This window comes from Dermochelys coriacea, chromosome 28 (assembly GCF_009764565.3).
Source record: "Dermochelys coriacea isolate rDerCor1 chromosome 28, rDerCor1.pri.v4, whole genome shotgun sequence".
Taxonomy (NCBI): Eukaryota; Metazoa; Chordata; order Testudines; family Dermochelyidae; genus Dermochelys; species Dermochelys coriacea.
Window position 1 is genome coordinate 943,741 of NC_050095.1, and position 12,704 is coordinate 956,444.

General features: G+C 65.8%; 3 protein-coding genes across 4 annotated transcripts in view; 1 reads left to right on the forward strand and 2 right to left on the reverse strand.

Annotated features, from left to right (window-relative positions):
- LOC119849286 (chloride channel protein ClC-Kb-like) overlaps positions 1 to 12,704 on the forward strand; it is a 42,330-nt gene that overhangs the window by 6,940 nt on the left and 22,686 nt on the right. The window lies entirely within an intron of this gene.
- On the reverse strand, positions 34 to 3,374 carry LOC122457696 (mucin-1-like). Its single transcript, XM_043503609.1, has 3 exons — positions 3,320 to 3,374; positions 2,906 to 3,003; positions 34 to 742 (listed from the first exon to the last, which is right to left on the reverse strand). Exons 1-3 carry the CDS (start codon positions 3,372 to 3,374, stop codon positions 176 to 178), a joined length of 720 nt encoding a protein of 239 aa, XP_043359544.1. The 3' UTR covers positions 34 to 175.
- Positions 3,350 to 8,994, reverse strand: EPO (erythropoietin). The gene is made up of 5 exons (XM_038386234.2): positions 8,734 to 8,994; positions 5,378 to 5,508; positions 4,787 to 4,873; positions 4,474 to 4,638; positions 3,350 to 3,777 (listed from the first exon to the last, which is right to left on the reverse strand). The coding sequence occupies exons 1-5, from the start codon at positions 8,744 to 8,746 to the stop codon at positions 3,637 to 3,639; spliced, it is 537 nt and encodes a 178-aa protein (XP_038242162.1). The 5' UTR covers positions 8,747 to 8,994; the 3' UTR covers positions 3,350 to 3,636.

A 12,704-nucleotide genomic window follows, 5' to 3' on the forward strand; every position in this document is an offset into this window, starting at 1 on the left:
AGGGAACGGGGCAAGGGGGCCCTTCCCTTGCAGCCCCACTGCTAACTGAGCCTAGGGGCTGCTGTGACCCCATCAGCAGGCTGGTTCAGGGGGGCAGGGAATGGGTTGTTTCTGGGTGTCAATGGCTTGTGGGGTACATCAGAGCATGGAATAAAATCGCCTGGTAATTCTCATGCTACCCCAACAGCAGAGATGCAGCCACCTCTGGGGCGGGGCGGCTAATCACAGAGGGACCCCTCTCCCGGCGCCAAGATGCGGCCACCTCTGGGGTGGGACGGTGGGTGACATGGGGACCCCTCGCCCGGCGCTGAGATGCGCCCACCTCTGGGGCGGGGCGGCGGGTGACACGGGGACCCCTCTCCCGGCGCCGAGATGAGGCCACCTCTGGGGCGGGGCGGCCGGTGACACAGGGACCCCTCGCCCGGCGCCGAGATGCGCCCACCTCTGGGGCGGGGCGGCTAATCACACAGGGACCCCTCGCCTGGTGCCGAGATGCAGCCACCTCTGGGGTGGGGCAGCTGGTGACACGGGGACCCCTCGTCCGGCGCTGAGATGCGGCCACCTCTGGGGCGGGGTGGCCGGTGACACGGGGACCCCTCTTCCGGCGCCGAGATGCGGCCACCTCTGGGGCGGGGTGGCCGGTGACACGGGGACCCCTCTCCCGGCGCCGAGCTGCGGCCACTTCTGGGGCGGGGCGGCCGGTGACACGGGGACCCCTCTCCCGGCGCCGAGATGCAGCCACCTCTGGGGCAGGGTGGCTGGTGACTCGGGGACCCCTCGCCCGATGCCAAGATGCGGCCACCTCTGGGGTGGGGCGGCTGGTGACACGGGGACCCCTCGTCCAGTGCCGAGATGCGCCCACCTCTGGGGCGGGGTGGCTGGTGACTCGGGGACCCCTTGCCCGGCACCGAGGTGTGGCCACCTCTGGAGTGTGTGTGGGGGGGCAGTTTGTATTAAACACCCCTCCCCTTTTGGACTGATACTTTGCCCTCTCCGATTGTCACTGCTCAGATGGGAAAGGGTTAAGAGGGGTGGGGCCTGAGAGCAGGGCGAGGGTTTCCTGGCAGACCCTGACACCCCCCCACCTCCAGGTGCCACCAAGTCTGGGGTCTTATCAAGGCTCTGCCTTGTGAAAAACAAACAGGGTCTGGATCCGGAGGGCTTCGTGTGGTGCTAGGGGGCGCTGTGGGGCAGGGAGCAGGGTGGGGGGCTCAGCAGGGGGTGCTCTCCCCTGGCAGGCAAGGCTGGCCTCAGGGCGGTGCTACAGGGCGCTGTGGGGCAGGGAGGGGGCTCAGCAGGGGGCGCTCTCCCCGGCAGGCGGGGCTGGCCTCAGCGGCGCTGTGGGGCGCTGTGGGGCAGGGAGCAGGGTGGGGGGCTCAGCAGGGGGCACTCTCCCTGGGCAGGCAGGGCTCGGGGCGCTAGGGAGTGCGGTGCTCGGGGGGGGGATCCATGGGAGGGGCACCTTCGTCCATCCGCACACCCTGTAGGGATGGATTTTAACCCCTTTCAAAGCCCCCCACCCCCAGCCCCAGCCCCAGTTTTCATTCCTTGCCCCGAATTACCCCTCCCTAGCCTGAGGATGTGGGGGGAGGGGAGGGCTGCCCCCCCAGGTCTTCAGCCTCCCCCCTCCCCACTTAACCCTTTCCATTGAGAGTGGGGCTGCTCTTGCCCGATTTCCCTCCCCCGGCTTGCGAATGTCCAGGGGTCACCTACATCGTTCAGGGCAGCAAACGAGTCACATCCAGGGTCTTGGCAGTTTCTAACCCCCCCCCCATATCCTACCGCTCCCCCAAGATCTTAGCTTTAATCCTATGTGTGTGTGCGGGGTGGGGAAATAGAAACCATCTTTTGCCAAACACAGGGACACCCTGGAGGGCAGGTAGGGCTCAATGGGTAATACCATGGGAGGGAACCCAGGAGTCCTGGCTCCCAGCCTCCCCCCACTCCAACCCACCAGCCCCCACTCCCCTCCCAGAGCCAGGGAGAGAACCCAGGAGTCCTGCCAGTTCATTCCCAAGTCCATCTTGCTGCCTTGCTAAATTTAGCCCAGCTGCCAGACTCCATTCAAGCCAATTTGGTCTCCTAGAGGAGAAGGGACCCGTGCCCCATTCCCTGCCCCACTGAGCCAGCCAGTGTCCACCCTGGGGCCGGGTGGGAGCTGGCGCCCCCCAGACGGGACAGGCCCCTCTACCCCATCCTCTCCCTCCCTTAGCAGAGACGAGACAGACACAAAATAGTTTCCACCTTAACTTAACATCAAATATAAACTCTGTGGCCCCCGGCGCGTCGGCCTCCAGTCTCTGGCTGTGTCGCCATTTCAAACAGTGCTGCAGAGATCTGTGTGTCCAGGCTCCCTACGCGTCCGGGGGATCGTCAGCCGTCAGCAAGCCCGGTCCCCTTCTCCAGCGGCCCTGCGATGCGCCCAGCTCTGGGGCGGGGCGGCCGGTGACCCAGGGAACCCTCGCCCAGCGCCGAGATGCAGACACCTCTGGGGCGGGGCGGCCGGTGACCAGAGACCCCTCGCTCAGCGCTGAGATGCGCCCACCTCTGGGGTGGGGCGGCCGGTGACCAGGAGACCCTTTGCCCGGCGCCGAGATGTGCCCACCTCTGGGGCAGGGCAGCCGGTAACCCAGGGACCCCTCGCTCAGCGCTGAGATGCGCCCGCCTCTGGGGCAGGGCGGCCGATGACCTGGGGACCCCTCGTCCGGTGTTGAGATGCACCCACCTCTGGGGCGGGGCAGGCGGTGACCCGGGGACCCCTCGCCCGGCACCGAGATGCGCCCACCTCTGGGGCAGGGCAGCCGGTGACCCGGGAACCCCTCGCTCAGTGCTGAGATGCGCCCGCCTCTGGGGCAGGGCGGCCGATGACCTGGGGACCCCTCGTCCGGTGTTGAGATGCACCCACCTCTGGGGCGGGGCAGCCGGTGACCCGGGGACCCCTCGCCCGGCGCCGAGATGCGGCCACCTCTGGGGCGGGGCAGCCGGTGACCCGGGGACCCCTCGCTCAGTGCCGAGATGCGCCCACCTCTGGGGCGGGGCGGCTGGTTATGCACAGACGCCTCACCTGCCCACCCCACCCCACCCCCAAGGCTAATCTTCAGAGACTGACAGCTGTCAACTCCACTGATGTAGTTTCCCGCTGGTTGTCGGGGATCCGGTCGGTGCGTTGAGCCGTGCCAGGGCTGATGGACAGCTGTCAGTCATGGTCGAACCGGTGTCTGCAGCGGCAGCAAGGTCTGTGCCGTGCTCGGGGCCGGGTGCCCCGCGTCAATCCGCTGGTTCTCTCTCCTCTTCCAGGACTGCTGCTATGTCTCCCCGCAGTCTGGGATGATGGACAGCTGTCCATCATCCTCGTATTTCTCCTCTGGTGTCATGGCGACGGTCCAGGCAGTCTGGCTCGGGGGGTGATTGACAGCTGTCAGTCACCCATCAAAGTTTAAACCCCCTCTTGCTTGCTGTAAGCCAGGACTCTGGGTTGATTGACAGCTGTCAGTCACTGAGTGAGGTTTTCATGAGGCTCCATGTCGGCTGTCCGGTGGGTGGATGATTGGCGGCTGTCAACCATCCGCCGCCAGGAAGGTTGCAAGGGGAGGAGGGGGCGGAGTGCTGTGGTGGTCGGGGCTGGGGGGGAGCCCCTCACCTGGTGTCGGGCTGGCAGGCGTCCGTCAAGAACAGCTTGACCCGCCCCCGCAGGAAGTTGGAGTGGACGCTGAGGAGTTTGGCCAGAGTCTGGATGCTGAGGGTGGGAGGCGGAGCTGGGGGCAGGGCTGGCTCCACCTAGGGAAGACGGGGGGGGTGGTTAGAGGGGGGCACTTTTATGGGGGACATTTACCCCTCTGTCCCCCCATCCCCCCACAGTGTTCTGTCCCGCTCCACAAATCCGTCTGTCCGTCCATCCATCCCTCGATCCACACATCCATCCATCCATCCATTTGTTCATCCGTCCATCCATCCCTCCATCTGTCCGTCCTTCCATCCATCCATCCATCCATCCATCCATTTGTTCATCTGTCCATCCATCCCCGCAGCTGTCCATCCTTCCATCCATCCATCCATTTGTTTATCCATCCGTCCATCTGTCCATCCGTCCGTCCGTCCGTCCATCCCTCCATCCATCCATCCATCCATCCATCCATCCATTTGTTCATCCGTCCGTCCCTCCATCCATCCATTTGTTCATCCATCTGTCCATCCCTCCATCCATCCGTTTGTCCATCCATCCCCATACACAGCTACCCATCCGTCCATCCATCCATCCATCCATCCATCCAACCATCCATTTGTTCATCCGTCCGTCCATCCATCCATGCGTCTGTCCATCCATCCATCCATCCATCCATCCGTCCATCCCTCTGTCCATCTGTCAATCCATCACCATACACAGCTATCCCTCCCTCCGTCCGTCCATCTCTCCAGTCACCCTTGGCATCCATCCATCATTCTGTTCACCCCCTTGCCCCCAGGGCCCCTCACCTGGGCGTTGTGGCTGCGCAGGATCTGGGTGACGCCGCGCAGGTTGCTGTAGGTGCGGCCCAGTTGCTGGCTCAGGGACGGGTCGGGGACCAGGTCCCGGGCCCGGAGCACGGCGGCCGAGAGTAGGGCTTGCCCCCCCCACACCTCCGCCGCCTGCGTCTGCCTCTGGGGAGGGAGGGCAGGGTCAGATCCCCAGGCTCCCCCAGCCCAGCACCCCCAGATCAGACCCTCTGTCCCTCCAACCCAGCGCCCCCAAGATCAGACCCCCAGCCCCCTCCTGGCTCAGACCTCCCCCAACCCCGTTCAGACTCACGTCCATTTTCTTCCACTCGTTAAAATTAACTTTCGTGTCGGGCACCGTGAGAACTTCTGATAAGTTGCAAGAATTTGTACAACCTTCCTGTAACGAGACCAAACCGCCTGACACCATGGAGCTGGTTCTCTGGGGACCCCTCGCCCGGCGCTGAGACGCGGCCCCCTCTGGGGCGGGGCGGCCGGTGACACGGGGACCCCTCGCCCGGCGCCGAGACGCGGCCACCTCTGGGACGGGGCGGCCGGTGACACGGGGACCCCTCGCCCGGCGCCGAGACGCGGCCACCTCTGGGGCGGGGCGGCCGGTGACACGGGGACCCCTCGCCCGGCGCCGAGACGCGGCCCCCTCTGGGACGGGGCGGCCGGTGACACGGGGACCCCTCGCCCGGCGCCGAGACGCGGCCACCTCTGGGGCGGGGCGGCCGGTGACACGGGGACCCCTCGCCCGGCGCCGAGACGCGGCCCCCTCTGGGACGGGGCGGCCGGTGACACGGGGACCCCTCGCCCGGCGCCGAGACGCGGCCACCTCTGGGGCGGGGCGGCCGGTGACACGGGGTCCCCTCCCTTGGGGCTGACGTGGGTGGGGACGTACCATGGCGTTCTCAGTGTCTCTGGCCTCCTTGATGAATTTCTCCATGACTCGAGCATCGCAAATGGGGTGCAGCGGGGAGGGGCGAGTTAGTGCAGCAAGTCCCAGCAGTAACAACGGCAAAGCACAGAGCCCTGGGTGGGGGAGAGGGTTGTGAGACAGAGGGACCCCTCGCTCCCTCCCTCCCTCCCTCCCTCAGCCTCACACTCCTCCATCCCACCCTCCATCCCTACACACTCCCTCCTTCCACCCCTCCATCCACCCCCCACCCCTCTATCCATCCATCCATCCAACCCCACACACGCCCATCCTCCCGTCTGTCCGTCCATCCCCCCACACCCGTCTACATGCGCCGCTCCCTCCCGGCAGTGCGCTCTCCTCCCACGGTTCCCATGAGCTCCCTACTGCACGGGCGCCGTGCGTCTGACTCGCGAGCAGCCGCCCGCTACTTCCACCAGCTCCCCGCGGTCATGGTGGAAAGCCCTGCATCCCCCCTTTCCAGCTCCTGCCCCTGTGAGGCGTGGAGGAGACCTTCAATCGGGCCTCACTGAACCACCGGCTTGGAATTTCCCGAGGAGCCGATCAGTGGCGGTACCGCGACTGGGGGTGGGGGGGGAGCGAATTCAGACAATTGAACGTGAGTTAAAAATTCTCCACACTTGATTTGGAGCAAATATCCATACCCGGAGCCAATCTGCTTTCATTACGGGCCTGTCTCCTTGTCTTTCCAGTCCTGCATTAATTGTATCTTCCCAAGAGGAGAAGTTCCCTGGCTCCTCCGTCACGCGCTTTCTTTCCGCGAGTGACGGGTTTTTTGAGGACACTTTTGGTGCCCTTCCAAAGGAGCAAATCTTCTCCCGTGTGGTCATGAGCATCGTGGTTCTCGGCGGTAGGATAGACTTGGACAACCCTAGCGAAGACGTCCTTCGCTCTTGTTTCAAGCTCAAAAGGACCTCGAAGCGGATCTCCGGTACGTTGGTGAGGTTTCTCCTGATAAAACCTTTAGCGTCCCTTTTCGCCAACACAACCGACCTCCCCCAAGACTGGTTCCTCACTCTACTTCCTAGATCTTCCAACTCTTCGTGGCGCTCATGGTAGGCTTGCCTCGTCATCCCCGTTGGTCTCGTCGCTTGGGTTTTCCGTTGACGTCTTCCACCGTTCTCCCAACACAACCGGTTCCCACATAAGGCCGGAAATCTTACCGCATCCTGCTGCTTTCTCTTGGTTGTTGGGTTTGGCCCTCAAAGACAAGACAAATATTAGCCATAACTAAGGTGCCAAGAGGTCTTCTCATGAGATAGGCTTTGGAGAGGACTTAATGCCCATGGAGAAGTCTTCAACTGTCTTGGGCCATGTCTACGCTACCACATGAGGTTGACCTACCTTACGTCGACATGCAGCTGCTGCAGTAATGACATCTCGTCAACGTGGGTCTACACCTTGCTGCTTGCGTCGGCGTTGCGGGTCCTCACCAGGAGCGCGGGTGTCGAGTGTAATACCAGCAGTGGGCATTGTGGGACGGCTCCCGAAAGCTGGTAACAGTTGCCGGGAGCGGTGCAGCATCAACAGGACACGGTGTCGAATTAGCTTCATTGACTGCGAGTCTACGCTGCTCGGAGAGGTGGCAGGGCAGTGGCAGCGCTGGGAACAAAATTTATGGGTCGACGCTTCCAGAGTCGGGTCGCCATGAGCTGCCTTGTGTCGACCGAACGTTCCCATCCCGAGCGTCTGCCTCGGCGGGAGGATGAGGTTTATCTCTTGATTTGGCAGCCAGCTAATTCGGCAGCAAAATCCGGGGTGGCCGTTATTGGTGGCTGGTTTGGACCTCCCGGCGTGGCTCGGTCCAGGTGGACAAGGCGCTGCTCTGACCATCGGCTCTGACTCCCTGGGTCACGCAGGCCTACAGGCAGAGGCAATGCGTGGGCCCCCCCAATCTCTGCCAGGGTTTTGTCAGTCCCGCCCCCCGGCCCCTGGAGCCAGGTCACAGAGGCATCTCTCTGGGGCCCCCCTTGCATTTTGGCCAGGTCCTCAGCAGCTGTGTTTGTCCTGCCTGCCTGTGTCTCTTGGGCGCCGTGTAGCGTACGGGAGGGAAACTGAGGCACGGGTCGGCTTCAGCCAAACATTCCCACTTCGTCGCACAAGCAAACCTCGCCCCTCCCAGGGAGGGGGTTTGTGCCCCCAACCTCGTCTTAAAAACGTCCCAGGCCTTCCTGTCCTCCCCTGGTGGAGGAGAGCTGATCACCAAACCCACCCCCACCAGCTGTCTCTCGGCTAGACTTCACACGCCCGATTCTTTCAACTTCCCCTCATCGGTCGCGGTCCCTGAACTGCCGAGCCGGTCTCCCGCGCTCCCTCCGGGCGTTCCCTGTCCTCGGTCGCCGCCGCAGGAAGACGCCAGCTTCAGCTTCGGTTTCAGATCGGTCAGACACAAAGGAGGCTTTTGGATCCGATGCTTGGAGCTGGCACTCGTCGGCCTCTCGTCCTAAGGAGCTCCCGGGCAGCCCCCCCCCCGCCCCGATCTCTCGGCTTCAGCCCTAATCACCTGGTTGCTTTCCCTGGCAGCCTGTTGCCGAGCTGGCGCCATGAACCCTTCTGACTCAGTTTCCCCTGCCAGCGCTGCCAGGAAGGGTCCTGCCCCTGCACCGGCGTCCGGACTGGGTGACTTCTGGAGACGTGCCTGAAATGCTCCTGCGTTCGCCGCTCTTCAGAGAGCTTGTGCTCATCAAACCGGCGCCAGCCACCGGTGCCCCCGTCTCTGCGGCTGGACCCCCCGCAGGAGGCTACCTGGAGTGGGGCCCCAGCTGTGGGCCAGGGGCGTGGACCCCCTGGCATTCGCCTATAGAGCTACATGGTCCGCGTAGCCCCCCACTTCTTTCCATCCATTGGTCTCCATCCACACACCCCCACCCCTGCCTCACAGCCCCCCCCCCCATTGCATCCCACAGATCTACACACAGGGGTATGTAGGGTGAATCAGAACTCCTGGGTTCTCTCCCCGGCTGTGGGATGGGGGGGTCTGGTGGGTTAGAGCAGGGGGGCTGGGGCCAGGACTCCTGGGTTCTCTCCCTGGCTCCAGGTGAGGAATGGGGTCTGGTGGGTTAGAGCAGGGGGGCTGGCAGCCAGGACTCCGGCAGGGAATGGGGCATGGGGCCGGTCCCCTGTAGGGGGCGCCACCTCCAATCCAGCTGCAGAACAGGGGGAGGGGGGGTCCTGGCTGGCTCGGGGAGCTGGGATTGCGGGCTTTTCCCCATTTCTGGGGTGGGGGTGCATCTTTAGTGAGCCTCCAGCGAATGAGACCCCTCCTCCCCCTCTCCCTCGCTGTGGGACAGGACCCCGGCGTCCGTGGCAGAGCGACTCACCAGAGCTCCCCATAGCCAGTCTGCATCGCCTCACGGCCTAGTGGGGGCCGTGGGCTCCCATCCCGGCGTGCAATCCCCGAGGCCGCGGGCCCCAGACGTCCCGGCTACTCCGGAGGGGGCATCGCTGGCCCGGATCCGGCCCCCGGCCAAGCGCCCCCCAGCCCCCGGCTGGCTCCCCACCGCTCCGTGCCTCCACAGAGCAGGCAGCGAAGCTGGGAGTTAATGTTTCATCCGAACTCTGCTTCCCGAGGTCGCAGGAGCCTGTCCGGCTGCAGGAATGTGCTGGGGGGCCACGACCCGAGCCGGGCGCTTTAGAGCCCGGGCTGGGGGGTGGGGGGGAAGGGCCGGAAGCCGGGGGGTTTCCTCAGGCCCGCGCCGGAGGCAGCGTCTTCGAGGGAAGGGCCATGCGGGCGGCCGCACGTCGGCTCCTGGCCTGGCGCCACGAGGCAGCGACAGGTTCGCGGCCCGAGGTCGCCAGGCGCAAGGGGCGGCCAAGGGCCTGGCCCATCCCCCCCCCCGGGGCTTGGAGTGGCAGCTGTCAGTCTCACCCGGGCGTCAGGAGGTAGGGTGGGGTTTGGCAGAGCGGGGGATGGAACCCAGGAGTCCGGGCTCCCAACCCGCCCCCCCCCCCGCTCTAACCCACCAGCCCTCCCAGAGCCAGGGAGAGAACCCAGGAGTGTGGAGATTGGGGTCTGGTGGTTAGAGCAGGGCGGGCTGGGAGCCCGGACTCCTGGGTTCTCCCCAGCTCTGGGAGGGGAGTGGGGGCTGGGGGGGTTAGAGCGGGGGGCTGGGAGCCAGGACTCCTGGGTTCATGACAGCGCACTTTCAGGCCCTAGTTCCAGACCTGGAAGGCTACACGTAGACCGGGGCTGGGGGGCCCCCACAGGGGCCCATGTGCGTCCGTCCCTCCCCAGGGGAGCGTCTCCGACCTGGGTTCAGGCTGTGAAGGCGTCGGGCTGCCTGGAGAAGCCGCAGGGACCGAGCGCTTCATTTTCCATCCTCTCCGCGCGGGAGGAAGCCGCTAACAATGGGGCCCTGATTGTCTGCGAGATGCTGACGCTGGCCAGTGGCTCCAGGCGTCCGTCACACCGGTGGGGCACGTGAGCCCTGGCCCGGCGCTGAGATGCGGCCACCTCTGGGGCGGGGCGGCCGGTGACACGGGGACCCCTCGCCTGGCGCCGAGACGCAGCCACCTCTGGGGCGGGGCGGCCGGGGACACGGGGCTCCTTCGTCCAGCGCTGAGAAGCGGCCACCTCTGGGGTAGGGCGGCTGGTTACACAAGGACCCCTCGCCCGGCACCAAGACGTGGCCAGCTCTGGGGCGGGGTGGCCGGTGACCCAGGGACTCCTCGCCCGGCACCGAGATGCGGCCACCTCTGGGGCGGGGTGGCCGGTGACCCGGGGACCCCTCGCCCAGCGCCGAGATGCGGCCACCTCTGGGGCGGGGCGGCCGGTGACCTGGGGACCCCTTGCCCGGCACCAAGATGTGCCCACCTCTGGGGCGGGGCGGAGGGCTAGTGGGCACAGAGCAGGTCGTACCAGCTTAGGACAGGACGGGACATTCCCGACGGGATGGGAACGCCTGGGGATATTTAGAGAGGCGGAACGGCTCGGCTGGGGAGAGCGACCCCTGGAGACCCCCCCCATCCAGCTCCCCGCTGCCCACAGCCCCGCGGGGGCTCGCTCTGAGCCTTTCAGGAGGCAGGGATCCACCACCCCTGGACACTGCTCCCCCCGCTAGGAGAGAACCCAGGAGTCCTGGCTCCCAGTCCCCCCTGCTCTAATCCACCCACCCCCACTCCCCTGTGGGGTGGGGGGAGGCAGTGGCAGGACCCCCACCCCGGCGGCTGCAGGCCGCTGATCCGCGCTGGGCCCGGGCCAACGATAACAGCGGGGCAGACGTGCCGGGCTGCAGGGAGTGGGGCTGCCAGGGCCATCGACCCCGCAGCCTTCGGCAAACAGAGACGGGCCCCGGCGCCAGGGCCGGTCACTCATCAACCGGGGGGCAGCGGGGGAAAGGGCAGAGCGGGCGGGCGCCGGCCCTGCCTGCCTTCCCCAATGCCCTTTGCTGGGCCCCCAGCCAGCCCCCCGGGTCCCCTGCCAGGCCCCCTACATCCCCTGACCCAGCCCCCCGTGGCTTCTGCCAGGCCCCCAAATCCCGTCCCCGTGACCCCTGGCCCAGCCCTCTGTGGCCTCTGCTGGGCCCCCCCATATCCCCTACCTACTAAGCCCCCCACTGACCTGCCCAGCCCCCAAGTGACCCTGCCCAGGCCCCCTACCCAGTCCCCTTCTGACTCTGAGCAAGTCCCCCTGTTCCCCCTGGCCCAGCTTTCCCATGTCCCCTGCCTCCTGCCCTGCACCCTCTGTCCGTAGTCCAACCCCCCATCCAGGCCCCCCACCCAGCCACCGCTAGTATCATGCAGGCTCCCCAATCCCAGATCTGCCAGGTGCTCCACACAACCCAGTGCTGGGCATGGGGCCCATGGCTCTGCATGCGCTGCCAAACTCAGCCTGTCCCCCGGGCGGGCCCTGCCTCTGGCCTGGGTATCTGACACGCGCAGCCAGCGACTGGTGGGATTAGGGCTGGGAGCCAGGACTCCTGGGTTCTCTCCCTGGCTCTGGGAGGGGAGCAGGGCTGGTGGGTTAGAGCAGGGGGGGCTGGGAGCCAGGACTCCTGGGTTCTCTCCCTGGCTCTGGGAGGGGAGCAGGGCTGGTGGGTTAGAGCAGGGGGGGCTGGGAGCCAGGACTCCTGGGTTCTCTCCCTGGCTCTGGGAGGGGAGCAGGGCTGCTGGGTTAGAGCAGGGGGAGCTGGGAGCCAGGACTCCTGGGTTCTATGCTCAGGTCTGTCACTGTATCTAGATTCTTACTCTGGGACTATCCACCTCATTGCCTGTCTTGGGGGTTCATATGGGGACCCGTTGCCTGGCTCTGGGGCGGGGTGGCTAGTTACAGCAAGCTGCTAGCCGGACCCCCAGGTTTATGCCCCGCCATGGGGGATCTGGTTTAGAGGCTGGTTTCACGGGGAATGAAGCGGTGAGGCTGGTACCAGGAACCAGACCTGGGTAGGAAGGGTCTGGTCCCCCGCGGGAGCTCCTGGCGCTGCCGGCCACCAGCAGGGACAGGCCCAGTGCCCCATTCCCTGCCCCCCTGAGCCAACCAGTGCCCCCCAGTGAGGTCACACAGGGGCCCAAGTCCAGTGCTGACCAAGCTCTTGATCGCTTTTATTGTTCAATCCAACAGATGTAGGCCATGAGGCAGGTCCCTGCAAAGATGGGGGGGCTTTCCCCAGCCCCCCATCACCCCAGTCAGAATCCATGACCCCCACAATCTGCATCCCCTCGGGCTCCGGCATCCAATTCAGGGAGGCATTCAGTGTTGGTTGGGTGTGGGGAGCAGGGGAGTGGATGGGGGGTGATCCAGAAAAGGGTTAAGGGTCAAGTCCCCCACATATAAATGTTGCCAGACAGGTTTGCGTGGGGGCAGCTCCGTGCCAGTGGGGTGGATGTGGGGGAGGCTCCATGCCAGTGGGGGCAGGCTCCAGGGGCATCTGTGTGATGGGGCTCTGTCCCGGGGCACTGGAGCAGGGATTTCCGGGAGCAGGCTCCACACCGGGAGGGTCAAGCTCTGGGGACTGGCTCCACGGCGGGAAAGGGCTTTTAGGGTGCAGGCTCCGTTTGGGGGGGCAAGCTCCGGGGACTGGCTCCGCGCCGGGGGAGGGATTTTGGGGAGCAGGCTCCGTGCTGTCGGGGGGGGGAGGCCAGGCTCCGGGGACTGGCTCCGCGCCAGGAGGGGCCAGGCTCCGGGTACTGCCTCTGTGCTGGGGCAGGGCTTTCGGGGAGCAGGCTCCGTGCTGTGGGGGGGGGGCCAGGCTCCGGGGACTGGCTCCGAGCCAGGGCAGGGCTTTCGGGGAGCAGGCTCTGCGCCAGGTGGAGGGGCCAGGCTCCGGGGACCAGCTCCGTGCCGGGGCAGGGC

Coding starts and splice junctions, on each gene's coding strand:
- LOC122457696 (XM_043503609.1), bottom strand. CDS start 3,374: ATGACACCAGAGGAGAAATACGAGGATGATGGACAGCTGTCCATCATC. Junction 3,004..3,319: donor GCTGTCCATCATCCCAGACT/GCGGGGAGACAT, acceptor CTCGGCACTGAG/CGAGGGGTCCCCGGGTCACC. Junction 743..2,905: donor CCGGCTGCCCCGCCCCAGAG/GTGGGTGCATCT, acceptor CCTGCCCCAGAG/GTGGCTGCATCTCGGCGCCG.
- EPO (XM_038386234.2), bottom strand. Junction 4,874..5,377: donor GAGACACTGAGAACGCCATG/GTACGTCCCCAC, acceptor GTCTCGTTACAG/GAAGGTTGTACAAATTCTTG. Junction 4,639..4,786: donor ACGAGTGGAAGAAAATGGAC/GTGAGTCTGAAC, acceptor CTCCCTCCCCAG/AGGCAGACGCAGGCGGCGGA.